Source organism: Oryctolagus cuniculus, chromosome 8 (assembly GCF_964237555.1).
Source record: "Oryctolagus cuniculus chromosome 8, mOryCun1.1, whole genome shotgun sequence".
NCBI lineage: Eukaryota > Metazoa > Chordata > Mammalia > Lagomorpha > Leporidae > Oryctolagus > Oryctolagus cuniculus.
In genome coordinates this window covers 1,233,395-1,247,298 of record NC_091439.1, presented here as the reverse complement: position 1 = coordinate 1,247,298, position 13,904 = coordinate 1,233,395, and the positions used below count along the sequence as shown (strand labels likewise).

General features: G+C 63.4%; 1 protein-coding gene across 1 annotated transcript; it reads left to right on the top strand.

The window, feature by feature from the left end:
• The first annotated feature begins 653 nt into the window (after positions 1–653).
• On the top strand, positions 654–2,403 carry FGF17 (fibroblast growth factor 17). Its single transcript, XM_070047306.1, has 3 exons — positions 654–894; positions 1,031–1,137; positions 1,736–2,403. The coding sequence occupies exons 1-3, from the start codon at positions 654–656 to the stop codon at positions 2,027–2,029; spliced, it is 642 nt and encodes a 213-aa protein (XP_069903407.1). The 3' UTR covers positions 2,030–2,403.
• The last annotated feature ends 11,501 nt before the right edge of the window (positions 2,404–13,904 follow it).

Genomic DNA, 13,904 nt, shown 5'->3' with positions numbered 1-13,904 from the left:
AAGATGGCACCTGGCAGGAGTGCGCACAGGAAGTCGCCTGCTTGTCTCCTGCATAAGGAGAGATCTGGCTCTGTGCGGTGCCTGGGTGGAAGTGGCTCCTTTCCCTGCCCAGGAAGCAGGTGGCAACAGCCCCAAGCACCCCTGAGCCACGGCTACACTGGGGCACGGGCAGGTGAGCCAGCCCGCAGGAGTAGCACCGACTGTCCTCTGCCAAGGAGACCCCTCACCCCCACCCCCACCCCCAGAGGAGGGAGAGATGCTGGAAGGGGAACCAGCGTCCCCCAGAGCCCTGGGCATGACCCTGGGGGACTGCAGTTAGAGACGCGAACAGGAGCCCTTAAAGAGAAGGGCCCTGCAGCCCCCCTCCCCCAGCCCCCTGCAGGGACCTAACAGACCATCTACTCTGCACCTGTGGGCCAGGGCTGGCTCTGGTAGAAACCCGGCAGTCCTGGCTAAGAGGACCAAGGCCCCGGAGTTCTGGGGAGCGGGCTAGCTCTGATCTGACCACAGTCATCAGCTCTGTACTTCATCACCACACGGCCCCTGCTCTAGGGCGGACACGGGGCCAAGGGCCTGGCTGGCTCTGCCAGGGGCCTGCAAGTGTCCCCTCCTCCTGCCCCCACCACGCGCACCTCCTCACCCCTCACCCCTGGATGGCCCAGCGGTGGTGTCACCCAAAGCAAATTGACATTATTTTTCCCTTGGTAACCGCAAAGGGGGAGAATCACCCGTCTCCTAATTTTAACCAGTATGTGAGGGACCAGGGCGCCATGACCGACCAGCTGAGCCGGCGGCAGATCCGCGAGTACCAGCTCTACAGCCGGACCAGCGGCAAGCACGTGCAGGTCACCGGGCGACGCATCTCCGCCACCGCCGAGGACGGCAACAAGTTTGGTGAGCCCCCCACCCCTCCCTGCCCGGCCTGGGCTCCGGGCCTGTCCCCAGGAGCTCCCGATGCCCGCCCTCTCGGGCAGGCTGGCCGGCAGCCTGGATGGACGGCGCTCTTTCTCCCCTCCCTCCCCCACCCCAGCCAAGCTCATCGTGGAGACGGACACGTTCGGCAGCCGCGTGCGCATCAAGGGGGCTGAGAGTGAGAAGTACATCTGCATGAACAAGCGGGGCAAGCTCATTGGCAAGGTGAAGCCCCCCGGGGGACAGGGCTGGTGGGGTCCTGAAAAGACACGCACCCCCCAGCCCAGCCCACCCCCTACTGCTTCTCCCTGGGCTTTATCCCAGCAGCCATAGTAAGCAGGGTGGCATCCACCTGAAGTTACAGTACCGGGGGGTGGGGGGGGGCCTGCGGAAGGTCAAGGTCGGACTTTGCCAGGCATAGGTCAGACGTTCCAAGATCAGTGAGCTGCCTGGGCTCCAACCAGCCAGACTCCCGCATAACCCCAGAGAGGGGGTGGGGGGCACCCTGCAGCTGCTGGCTGCTCACTTCCACTTGCCTTTAGGCGCACAGCCCCCCAACCCCGCTCTCAACGGGCCCCCACGGGTGGCTGTGCGCCCTCTCTCCCTCCAAATGCGAGTTCCCCTGTGCCCAGCGTGTGTCCGCCCCCCACTCTGCGCACCAAGAAACCGAGGCCCAAGGCGGCCAAGGCCACACTGAAGTCCAGCTTGTCCGCGCTCCCCACCGGGCGGAGGGGGCAGACGGCCCAGACTGGGGAGGGGAGGGGAGAGGGTGGGGGAGGCGGGCGCACAAACCTCCCCGCCTCTCTGCTCCCCTGTCGCGCAGCCCAGCGGGAAGAGCAAGGACTGCGTGTTCACCGAGATCGTCCTGGAGAACAACTACACGGCCTTCCAGAACGCGCGGCACGAGGGCTGGTTCATGGCCTTCACGCGCCAGGGGCGGCCGCGCCAGGCCTCGCGCAGCCGCCAGAACCAGCGGGAGGCGCACTTCATCAAGCGCCTCTACCAGGGCCAGCTGCCCTTCCCCAACCACGCCGACAGGCAAAAGCAGTTCGAGTTCGTGGGCTCGGCCCCCACCCGCCGGACCAAGCGCACTCGGCGGCCCCAGCCTCTCACGTAGTCGGAGACGCAGGCCGGCCGCCCCTCCGCCGCCTCCCCCTCCCCGCCCTGGCCCTTCCCAAGCCAAAGACTGGGGCTGGGGTGGCGGCAGGGGCGTCCCGGCAAGCGGGAGAGGGTCGGGGGTCAGACCCCGGGAAAGAAACTGTGGCGCCGCCCCCGCCGCACACACCCCGCCCGAGGCCTCGCGGGCGGAGCTGCTCCGGTCCCGCACCCCGCCCCGCGCCCAGGCTCCTCCGCGCTGGGTTCCGGGGACGAGAAAGAAACAGGGTCGGCCGTTGCTCGCCTGCATGCCGCGACCCGGGCGTGCACCCCCGCCCCCAGCCCCGGAATAAAAACCATTTTTCCTGCAAACGGGCTCTCTGAGCAGGGTGGGCCGGCCGCAGGGCGCGCGCAGGTGCAGGGCGGGCAGCGGGATGCGCGGCGGGGCCGCACCTGCGCCCAGGGCGCGCTCGGCCCCCGGGCCCCTCCCCGCGCGCCGGCTCCGGTTTCCCGGGCTCGCGCGGCGCATCCCGTGCTACCTGTTGGGGCGAGGGAGGCCCCAAGCCCAGGAGCACGGGGGCCGGGGGCCTCTTCGCAGGCGGCAAGACTGCGGTTTTCCGGTGAGGAGGGCCGGGGGGCGGGCGGAAGGGGGAGGAGGCGGAAGGCGGCCTCTGTTCCCGGCGGTCCCCGCTGGGGGCGCGGGCGGGGTCCACACCTGGGCAAATCCCAATTAGAGGCGGCGGCCGGGGGGAGGGGCGGTGCTGCCCGGCGCGCGCGCCGCGGGCCGCCTGGCCTACGAGCCGCCAGGTGCGCGGTCGCGAGTGGGCGGCCCTTCCTGGCAGTGACCCCCGCGATCAGCCCCCACTGAGCCGGGTCCCCTTTTGCGGATTCCCCAGCCTCAGTTTCCCCTCCCCCTCCCTGGACGAGGGGGATTACGGCCCACGTCCGTGCTTGCCAGCTTAAAAATAAGGGAGGAGGGGAGGTGGCGGAGTCCGGGTGGGAGGTGGGTGCACCTGCAGCCCTCCTTGATGGCGAGGGCTGGAGCAGAGCCTGACACCGCCAAGCCTGGGCGGTTTAGAAGGTGGGCACCGCAGCCCCCAGGACCCCGTCCTAATTGCCTGGCCCCTATCACAAAGAGCCTTAATCCTGGCGCAGACCTCAGGCTGGGTTGTGGGTCGTTTTCTGGGGTGTTTGTAGGGAGGGTGGTCGCCAGCCACAGCTGATAGCCGGTGAGTTCAATGGGACTTTAAAACTGGGGCAACACCCATCAATTAGTTGCGGACAAAGGGTCGGGGGCCCCCCAGGTGTGGAGGCCTGGACTTTGGGGGGCTGGGGAGGGGGAAAGGCCTTTCAAGCCACCGATTTCCGAAGGAATTTGAGACATTCTTTAAAACTCCAGACGGCCTGCCCCCCAGCGGCGCGCTCAGGCCCACCCCCACCCCTCCCTCGCTGGGGTTAGAGACTGCTTCAAAGGTGGACGGGGCCCTTTGTCTGGCCTCTAGCTTTTTTCTCGGCCTTTCTCCGGCCCCTCCCTCCCTCTCTGACCTCCCCCGGGCACAGGCAGGCCTCTGGGGGCCAGCGCCAGAAAGCCCTCACTGTTTGCTTTCTTGTTGCTGGAGGTGAGAGCCGGCCAGGGAAGTGGCCTCGCCCTGCCTGAGCCTACAGGTCCAGTGCCTGCTTCGGGCCCTGGCTGGGCCTCTCGCCTGCTCACCAGCACCCAGGCCCCAGAGCCCTGACGACTTCCCGCTCTGGGGAAGTCTGTTCAGCTCACCCTGTCTTGAGCTCCTGGGACCCTGGAAGAGGCCGAAGGAATGGGCAGCTTCTGATACCAGTGCTTGGCGGGGATTTGGTGTGCACCCTGCGCTCTGTGGGCAGGAGGCTTCCCCCGGAACCACACCCACTGGCTTCGGGCAGCCAGTGGTCACCGGGGCTGTGACACAGTGGAGGGAGGCGGGCTTCACACCTGTGCCTGCTTCTGATTCTGGCTAAGAATAACCTCCCTATCGAGCTGCCCTGCCTTGCCCTCCAAACACAGGGCAAAAGGGAGCCCCGGCAGGAACCTCTGTTTCCATCACTCTGGTCCTGTCCTCCTTAGCCTTCAGTGTCCGCCACCCACAGCGCGTGACACCGCCCAGGACAACCCCTGGGACGCCGGAGGCTGCCTGTTCTCTGGCTCCTGTTCCCCAGCTCCTCCTGAGATCCAACCCGCCCCCACAGCCGGCTGCCCTGGTGCTGCTGTCCCTCCTGCCCGGCTCTGCGTCTGAGCAGTCTCCATAGCTCAGCCATCACCCATCATCACCAGGAGAAGCACCATGGCAGAGCCCCTGGGGTAGGCCGAAACGACTGTAACAGCCCCACAAACCTCACCCTAAGTCGAGTGGGGAACGGTTTTTCTACCTAGTGCTGTTTGCATATTTATAACATCATGCATGGGCCATATGATACTAGCAACTTAAAAATTAGCCTGCTGTCCATCTCCTGAATTTCAAGTCCCGTGCGATTGCCTTGGCAGGGCCAAACCAAATGATCTCACGGGTTGTATATGGCCCGCGGGCTGGACATGGCCCACTCTTGCCTTAGATAAACCACAGCCCTGCCCGGGCCACACTGGCACCAACAGACCCCTTCATACCCACCACAACCCCTACGAGTCCCCTTCCGGACACTGGCGGAACCGGAAGTCTCACTGTCGCACACAGCAGGCTGCCCTCATCTTTGTCCACTGCCTGTAGCCATCCCTGGAATGCCAGCTCTGCAGGCATGCCCCCCACCCCCACCCCGGTCTATGCTGCCCCTGGGCTGGCCTTATTGACACAAACAAGGGGACTTCCAAACGTTGGTGGGAAGATGGAATTCTAAGTTTATTTTGGGACAAAAATGTTTGAAACCCATGCACAGTGTTTTCTTTTTTCTTTCTTTCTTTTCTTTTTTTTTTTTTTTTTGACAGAGTGGATAGTGAGAGAGAGACAGAGAGAAAGGTCTTCCTTTTGCCGTTGGTTCATCCTCCAATGGCCGCTGCGGCAGGCGCACTGTGCTGATCCAAAGGCAGGAGCCAGGTGCTTCTCCTGGTCTCCCATGGGGTGCAGGGCCCAAGCACTTGGACCATCCTCCACTGCCTTCCCGGGCCACAGCAGAGAGCTGGCCTAGAAGAGGGGCAACCGGGAAAGAATCCGGCGCCCCAACCGGGACTAGAACCGGGTGTTCCAGCGCCGCAAGGCGGAGGATTAGCCTAGTGAGCCATGGCGCCTGCCTCATAGTGTTTTCATAGTATACATTTTCCATGAACTTTTTTGAGGAGCGGGGGTGGTGGGGGAGAGACAGAGCTCGCAGACTGGGACTGGAACTGGGCTAAGGCTGAAGCCAGGAGCCAGGAACTCAATCCAGGTCCACTTCCCAGGGTCTGTGTTAGCAGGAAGTAGGGGCCAGAGTGAGTACTCAGTTCAGGGACTCCCATATGGGACACAGGCTTTTTTTTTTTTTTTTTTTTTTTTGACAGGCAGAGTGGACAGTGAGAGAGACAGAGGAAAGGTCTTCCTTTGCCGTTGGTTCACCCTCCAATGGCCGCCGCTGCTGGTGCACTGCGCTGATCCAAAGCCGGGAGCCAGGTGCTTCTCCTGGTCTCTCAAGTGGGTGCAGGGCCCAAGCACTTGGGCCATCCTCCACTGCACTCCCAGCAGAGAGCTGGACTGGAAGAGGGACTACCGGGACAGAACCGGCGCCCTGACCGGGACTAGAACCTGGTGTGCCGATGCCGCAAGGCGGAGGATTAGCCTAGTGAGTTTTTTTTTTTTTTTTTTTTTTTTTTTTTTTTTAAAGAACAGAGAGCACTCTTCCATCCACCCACTGGCCCATCCCCCAGATGCCTGCAACAGTCCAGGCTGGATCAGACCAAAGCTAGCGCAGCAGGGACCCAGAAAGCGCATTAGCAGGAAGCTGAAATTGGAGCAGAGAGGAAACTTGAACTCAGCTGGGAGGTGGGTATCCCAAGTAGTATCTTTTCTTGTCTTTTCTTTTCTTTTGTTTTCTTTCTTTCTTTCTTTCTTTCTTTCTTTCTTTCTTTCTTTCTTTCTTTCTTTTTATTTTATTTTTTTTTTGACAGGTAGAGTTATAGACAGTGAGAGAGAGAGACAGGGAGAAAGGTCTTCCTTCCGTTGGTTCACCCCACAAATGGCCGCTACGGCCGGTGTGCTGCGCTGATCCGCAGCCAGGAGCCAGGAGCTTCCTCCTGGTCTCTCATGCGGGTGCAGGGCCCAAGGACTTGGGCCATCTTCTGCTGCTTTCCTAGGTCATAGCAGAGAACTGGATTGGAAGTGGAGCAGCCTGGACTCGAACTGGCACCCATCTGGGATGCCGGCACTGCAGGCGGCAGCCTTACCCACTATGCCACAGCACCAGCCCCTCCATGATCTCTTTGGAGACTTTTTGTTCACATGGATTTTAGATTTTTGGGGGTGGGGGCACCAAAATCAATGGAGCTTTTAATTCCATTTCCCACGAACTTTGTGAAATCCCTTCGTAGCAAGCTCGCCCGGACTGTAGTGATTTATGGTTGTGTCCTGCTGTTCTAGAGAGCAGGTGCCCTGGATGTAGGCTCAGTGCCCCCCCCCCACAGTGCCCAGCGCACTACCATGCACGGGTTAGCTATTTACTGGGGAGCAAAGCAGCCGCAGCTGCAGAGGGATTATCATTGGCCAAGAAGCCTGCTGGCCCGCAAGGTGGAGGCGGGATGAAGGGCCAGCACCCTGCCTCCAGCGCCACCTGTAGGTAGGTTTGGGTGGAAGAGTCTTAAACAGTTCATCCAAATTCCTATGCCCTACAGCTTCCAAGCCCTGTCCCGGTCCTCCTGTTTATAAAGAAGATGGACAAGACAGATCTCCCAAGGCACCTGAAATGTAACTGTCATGGGACTTTAGGAACTCTCCGATGCTCAGGGTCAGGAGGTAGAGGGGACTGCTCAGCATGCGCTGAGCTCCGGCGATGTCCCAGCGGTACCGTGATTTCCACGTGGCATCTGTGAGCACACACACAGCACACACACACACTCCGAGATGGGCACTGTCCACGGTCACAGGGCTGGTGAGCACTGCCATGTAGATTCTAGCCACGGAGTGGGTGCTTGGGGAGGTGCTGGCACAGGGCTGTGTGTGTGTTGGGGGTGGGGGTTGCATGATTCCAAGAGAAGATGTACCCAGGGGAAAATGTTCAGAGGGGAGATGGCCCGCGAAGAACGCTTAGAGGCAGGACGTGTTTGCACAAGAGAAGTGGCAGAAAATGATGGGGCCAATTAGGAAGAATTTGGACTTGGAGCTGTGGCAGGGAGGAGACAGCCGGGGGGCTTTGGGAGGAGGTGTGACTAGAAGCAAGGGCAGCCCGGAGGGAGGGCGTGGCTTCCGATCCCTGGTGAGAGAGGGTCGCCCTTAGGCCCCTGCCCTTCTCTTTCCTTCCACAGAAGCCACGCCCTCCTCCCTGGTGCCACCGGCTCACCCTCTCCAGGAGTTAATATTTAGACAGCTTGAGGGGCACCCCTGGTGCTCCCAGTCCCCAGTAGGTTGGTGCATGGGGCGGGTCCAAGGGGGCACTGGAGTGAGACAGAGAGAGGTGGACAGAGAAGCCTATGGTGTGGGCCCCGGGAGGGCCAGAGTCTACTCAGGACGTTGGCACCAGTGACCTTGCTGGGGACGGAAGCCGAGGACCAAGGGCAGGGGCCTGGGACCCCTGCCTCTGCTGTGGGTACCAGGGCCCCAGCCTCACGGCCTGCAGCACCCCTGAGTTCTGAAGGTAAGCCAGTTCTCTGGGCAGCCTGGGTAGTGGCCAGGGCAAGGAGGAAGGCTCCCGGGGAGAAGACGGTGCCTCCCCTCCCATCCCAGGGACGGGGACCCTTTAGGTCAGCTGGCACGGAGGACTCGCAGCCTTCCGGGAACGGAGGGCTGGGCAGGAGCAGAACAGAGCGGAGCCCAGAGTGGAGGCAGGGCAGGGCAGACGAGAGCCTGCGGCCGCGCCTTACCCTCTTGGCCAGGGCCAGTGCGCATGCACACACGCGCCCCAGGATCCCTTGCACCAAGGAATGACCTTGGCAGGTCGACAGAGGGAGCCCTAACACTGCGGTCCCCTTGGGTTCAGGGCTGGCTGGACCCGCGACTGCTCCTGCCCAGGGTGGCTGGCGCGCGGGCTCCGAGGAGGGACTTGACTGGGGGCAGGAGCAGTGGGAGGAGGACTCTGGGGTCAGAAGGGGTCTAGCCCAGGCTCTGGCTTTGCTCCAGGTCTTGGGGGCTGGGAGGGAGGTGAGGTGACTGCCCCAGGGCTCCGGCTCCCTTCCCCGCCCCGTGCTGAGCTTCCTGACTGGCCCTGAATTAGGGGTCCCTTGAGGCTCCCCGCAGAGGGAGCGGGCGAGGGGAGACTTGCCAGGGCACCCCAGCCCCAGCGCTAAGGGGCTCCCTTCGGGCACCCTCCCTCCATCACCGGGGGACAGGCCGTGGGAGCACAGCTTCCTCTTCCTCCCGGTCCCCGCCCCTGCCGCCAAGCCCGGGCAGGTTGTCTTGGCAACGGGAGGCGGGAGGCGGAGAGGAGATGCGCCAGGGGATGTATGTCTGCGAGGAGGCTGCTGCGCGCCTGCCCCACGCCCCAGGCCCCTGAAGGTACCGGGAATCCTGCCCCTCTCCCATGGGTCCTCCCCACCCGGGGCTCATGACCCACCTCGTTCCAGTCCCCTCGCCGAGCTGTCTTTCCCATTGCCAGCTCATTCCAGCCTGCCTCTGGGGACCCCTGCACCGGAAGACACATCTCCCGGGGTGGGGCTGGGGGTGGGGTGGGGCTCTGGGTAAGCGAGGTGGTGGGGAAAGCAGGGGCCGTACAGGGCCAGAGTGTGCAAGCCCCTGGCGCTCCTCCCCCAGAGGCACGGAGGGAGACCATCCGGGGCTGCAGTGGGGCTGGGGCCTCTTCTCTCTCCCAGACCTGATGGCAGGCCAGCAGGGTGCAGCTGACGACCTAGAGAGGCTGGGCAGAGCCAGCCTGGTTAGGGGAAAAGGCGGGGGAGCCCCTCCCCCAGCAACCGCCACCCCCCGCCCAGCGCTCGCCTGCCTAGCTCTTCGAGGTTCCGTGGTTCTGTACCCCTGGCCAGGGAGCCCCGCTTCTTCGTCCCCGTTCTCAGTCTCCATCGCTCCTGCGTTCCGGAACCCGCCCTGGAGGTTGCAGGCTGCCTGCTGCCTCCCCCACCCCACGACACGTCTGCTCCTCCTCCTTGGGGAAGGGGCCACCGAGGGCACTCACCTGTCCCCTTCGGTCCCCAGGCCCCCCTCCCCAGATTCTAGATTCCCCCATCAACAGCTGATAGCATCAGCTGACCGGCTGTGGTCAGTGGTTGCCAGGGCGACGGCCAGGCTGCCTAGGTAGGCAAGTCTGCAGGCAGGCGGGCAGGCGGGCAGGCGGGCAGGCGGCCGAGGTCAGCGGCCAGCCCTGTGACCCCCCCTCCTCCCCCGCCTAGGGCTTGGGGTGGTTGAGGCTTTGCCAAAACCGGAAAAGTCACGTTCCTAAGCGCTGAGGCCTGGGGGTCACCTGGCAGGCAGCTCCCCTTTCACGAAGGCGCCCTGGGGAGAAGTGGGGTCCTTCTCACTGTCTCCCCTGCGCCCTATCGCCGTTCCCAGGGGACTCGGGTTACCCAAAGGCCGGCCCAGTCTCCAGGCCTGCCTGAGCAGCGGGTGCCTCAGGGGGAGGCTAAGCTGGCACCTGGCTAAGCCTACACCCCCACGACGCCCCCGGAGGCAGGGGCCCCCGAGGCTCTGTTGCTGCTGGTGGGCATGATGGCTGGGGTCGCCCCTGGTTATCAGTGAGGCCCCCACACCCGCCCCTCGGCCTCCGCTGCCGCCTGCGAGGCTGTGTGCGTGCGGGATCGCGGGCGGCGGCGGCCGATTGTGCTTCGTCATGACGCCGGGCTAATGCTCCCCTTGTCTGAAGCGGATCGCGCCGCAGCCGAGCCGGCGCGGGGGACGAGCTCGCGCACCACAACCCACGCCCTCGGCCGCGGCCGCCGCCGCCGCCGCACGCGCCTGGCGGGAGGTGGGGCGGTGCGGGAGAGCGCGGGTCCCGGCGAGATCGGAGCGCTCAGCCGCGACCAGCTCCCTCCTACACAGCTCCCACCCCACCCACCCGAGCCCGCGCTCATCCTGTTGTTTGCGCTCCGGGGAAGCGCGGCTGGGTTCCTGGAAGAGCCGCGGGGTGCCTGGGTTCCGGAGGAAAGCCGCGACCGCCGGGGGCCGGCCCGCACCCCTGGGGCCTCGGGGTGCCTGGGCCGCGGGGGCTGGGAAGAGGTAGGTGGCACGGGGTCTCGGCCAGGCTTCAGCTCTGTGGGCGCTGGGGGCTGTAATACCTGCCTGGGAGCAGGGCTTAGGGTGATGCACGGTTCTCCCAGCCAGGGGAGCCGCTGGGGCCCCTGCCTCGTTCTGGGTTTGTCTGATCAGACCTCCCTCCCTGTGGTTTGGAGAGGGAAGGGATGTGGCGCTGGGATCACCTGGGAGCTGCTTCGTTTAGCTGAATACAGGGAAGAGGAGGCCTCTGCCTGCCTCCCCTCCCACCAGTCCAGATCCTGGAGGCTGCCGGGTGTGCATGTGGGGGGGTCCCCTGGGGGCTCCACGCTGTTGCTTGGGAGTCATTGAGGAGCCCAGGGAAGAATGAGGCTGCACCTCCCAGTGCTGGCTACTGCCCTGCTCCAGGGGTTGGGGCTGAGCCGGCACTCGGGCCCTGGGGCGCCCTGGGGCTCCCTGTTCCTAGCTCTGGCCTTGCTGGGCCGGTGCAGCTGGTGCTGCCCTCCCGGGAGCCTGGTTCCTAGGCTGTATGAGTCAGGGGAGCAGAGCCAGCAGCAGGGCTGTTGAGCTGTGAGGGCTGGAGCTGGCTGCTCGGTGGGGGATGGGGAGTCCTGTGGGTGCATGTGGGCCTCCTTGCAGCTCCGTGTGTGACTGTGTGGGCGCCTCACTGGGGGGAGAGTAGGGGTGTGAGCTGGCAACATGGTGGTGGAGTCTCCCGTGTGCACCCATGTGCACCCGTGTGCGTGAGTTCTGCAGCTGTGTCTCTGGGCCACAGACACCTGTCAGTCTCGGCTCAGTGCCTGCTGTCAGGCACCTGAGGTTCCCCACCTGTGGGTGGCTGTGTGTTGGAGTTCTCTCCTCTGGGAGCTGGTGTGTGGGGAGGCCCGGATGCAGACAGCTGAATGTGGGAGGCATCTCCCCAGCTCCGGGGGCCCCGCTTGGGCAGCACAACTAGCCATACACAGAGGTCAGAGCAGGAACAGGCTGGGGCCTGAGCCACCTCTTCAGAGGGTGCCTGGAGAGGGGGGGGGAGGAGAGAGAGAGAGAGAGAGAGAGAGAGAGAGAGAGAGAGAGAGAGAGAGAGAGATGGAGACCCACGCCAGAGAGACCTAAGACAAAGCAGACACACAGAAGCACGTTTGTGTGGGGTCGGAGGGGCAAAGAGGGCCACCTGGGCCCACTCCCCTAGGGAATGGAGAGTGCAGGGTCTGGGGCAGGTGGGTTCTGGGCCCCCTGCCCCCTGCCACCTCCTGCAGGAGGATGGTGGTGTTTTAGGGTTGCATGGTGGGAGAGCAAAGGTTAAACGAAAGAAAACCGAAGGGGGAGGAAGGGAGAAGAGGAGAAGCAATGGGGCTTTGCCAGCCCGGGGAAAAGGTTCAGGGCTTGGGGTCGCCGCAAGAAGAGCTGCTTCTGGCGAACCATTGGCCCCGCCCCTCCCGGCCCCACCCTGCCGCCAGCTCCGCCCCGGGATGCTGTTTTGGGAAACCGGTGACCTAGCTGGATCCTGCCTGTATTTCTGGCATTGAGCTGTTGCCACAGTAACGGCGGGGGTGGGGCCGGGAGGGGGAGAGAAAGGGAAAGGACGGCAGGAAGATCGGAGAGAGGGGAGGCGGCGAGGCGGTGCGCGGCTGTGAATGAAGGCGGAAAACGGCGAGGGCCAAGTGCCCGGCCCCGGCCTGACCCCAGCCCCATGGGACAGCTCGCCTCCCTGCCTGACTGGCTCTCGGTCTGCACCACCCGCAGCCTGCCCGGCCGGCCCTAAGGCCCGCAGCCAGCTCCCCCCACCCCCAGGGCCAGCTCCTTCTCTACAGGTGAGGTCGGCCAGCAGCACGGGGGTGGTTCCCCCTCCAAGGTTGGCACGCGGGAGCCCAGGTCCTAAGTTCCGATCCAAGTGGCATCTCTGGGGACTTGTTGAAGAGACTTTTGGTCAGCTTTGGCCTTGGACGCGCCTGGCTAGGCATTCCTGTTTGGCTTCTGTTTGGGTGGCCTTTGGCAAGTTAACCTCTCCGCCTGCTTTTCCTTCATCCCTAGCCGAGGAAGGCATCATTCGGGGTGAAGTGTAGAGAAAGTGTGTGACAGTACCATTCCTGGGCACTGCACAGAGCAGGGACGGGGCGGGGGCAGCTTCAAGAGGCTGCTGGCAAACCTCCGTGTCCCCGTGCAGGGAGCCAGGGTCAGGACGAGCCCCTACCTGGATCCAGGGCCCCGTGAGGGGTGAGCGTCAGCCGGGAGGTCCCTGTGGGCGGGTCTTATCGCGCCATCCCTGCAGCCTGGAGGCTGGGGTTGCCGTGGAGATGAGAGGTGGGTGGTGTGAGGTGGGGCTGGGCTGGTGGCTCAGATAAAGCAGGGACCCGCAGCTGGGGAGGGTGGGGCTGAGATGGGAGGGTGGGAAGCCGGCTGGTGTCTGCCCGGAGCCAGAGAGGGCTGAGAAGTCCCTTCCGCCGGCCGCTTTCCCCTTCCCTGCCATCGCTCCCGCCCTTCCTGCTGCAGCCTGCCCTTTTGGTCTCTTTATCCCTGGAGATCGTTGGAACCTGGAGAGGGCACGTACACAGGCGCGGGTGTGCGTGGATGGGAGGGGGCGGGACCCGGAGCAGGTGCAGCTAGAGCCTATTGACCTGGGAGGACTTCAGCGCTGGGGGCAGGGCCGCACGTGGGCGGAGCCGGCAGTTGCCTGCATGGTGTGATTTAAGACCAGGATCTATCTCTCTCTCTCTCTCTCTCTCTCTCTCTCTCTCTCTCTTTTTCTCTCTCTCTCTTTCACACACACACACACACACACACACACACACAATCACTCTGCTTTACCTCGAAATATGTTCCCTCCTGGTCTTCCAACAGCCTAAAATTCCAAGAGTTAAGAACTTTATTTGGAAGACTGGTCCCGCATTAAAATGCAAGTGTCTGATATATAGTATGTGTGCAAAGAATATTAAACATTTTGTTTGAGAGGCAGAGAGAAAGGCAGACAAGGCAAGATCTGCCATCCACGGATTCACTCCCCAAATGCCCCTGGTCATTGGAGCCTGGCCAGGCTGAAGCAGGGAGCCAGGAGCTCCATCTGGGTCTCCCACACAGGTGGCAGGGGCCCAAGGACTTGAGCCATCACCTGCTGCCTCCCAAGGCGTGCATTTTTAGGAAGTTGGAATCCTCGAGCTCAGATTTGGGGTTGGGGGTTTGCCAAGCAACATGGCTAAGCAAACACCCACCCCTGCTGTGACTGCTGAGAGAAGGAGTGAGACGGGGGAGGAAGGAAGGGGCTAAGAAAGTGGCCAAGAGGCCGTTGCTGCAGGCAGGGGAGAGGTGCGGGACGATGTGGTATCCTCCAGAGTGGCTGTCGGGGCCCTGGAGGGCAGAGAGGCGGGGGCAGCCTCACTTTCCCACAAGAGGGGCAGAAGGGCAGGGGGCCAGGTTGACGGGAGGTGTGTAGGGAAAGGAGAGGTCTGAATGTGTGTGCAGGCAGGGAGAGGAAAGGGCTGGAGGCTGCAGGAGACAGGGGCGCTGGATGGAGGGATTGGGCTTGGGGTTGTGGACGGCTGCAGGAAAGAAGTAGGTGGGGGCCGGCGCCGCAGCTCACTAGGCTAATCCTCCACCTTGCGGTGC

Coding starts and splice junctions, on each gene's coding strand:
- FGF17 (XM_070047306.1), top strand. CDS start 654: ATGGCCCAGCGGTGGTGTCACCCAAAGCAAATTGACATTATTTTTCCC. Junction 895..1,030: donor CGAGGACGGCAACAAGTTTG/GTGAGCCCCCCA, acceptor CCCCCACCCCAG/CCAAGCTCATCGTGGAGACG. Junction 1,138..1,735: donor GGGGCAAGCTCATTGGCAAG/GTGAAGCCCCCC, acceptor CCTGTCGCGCAG/CCCAGCGGGAAGAGCAAGGA.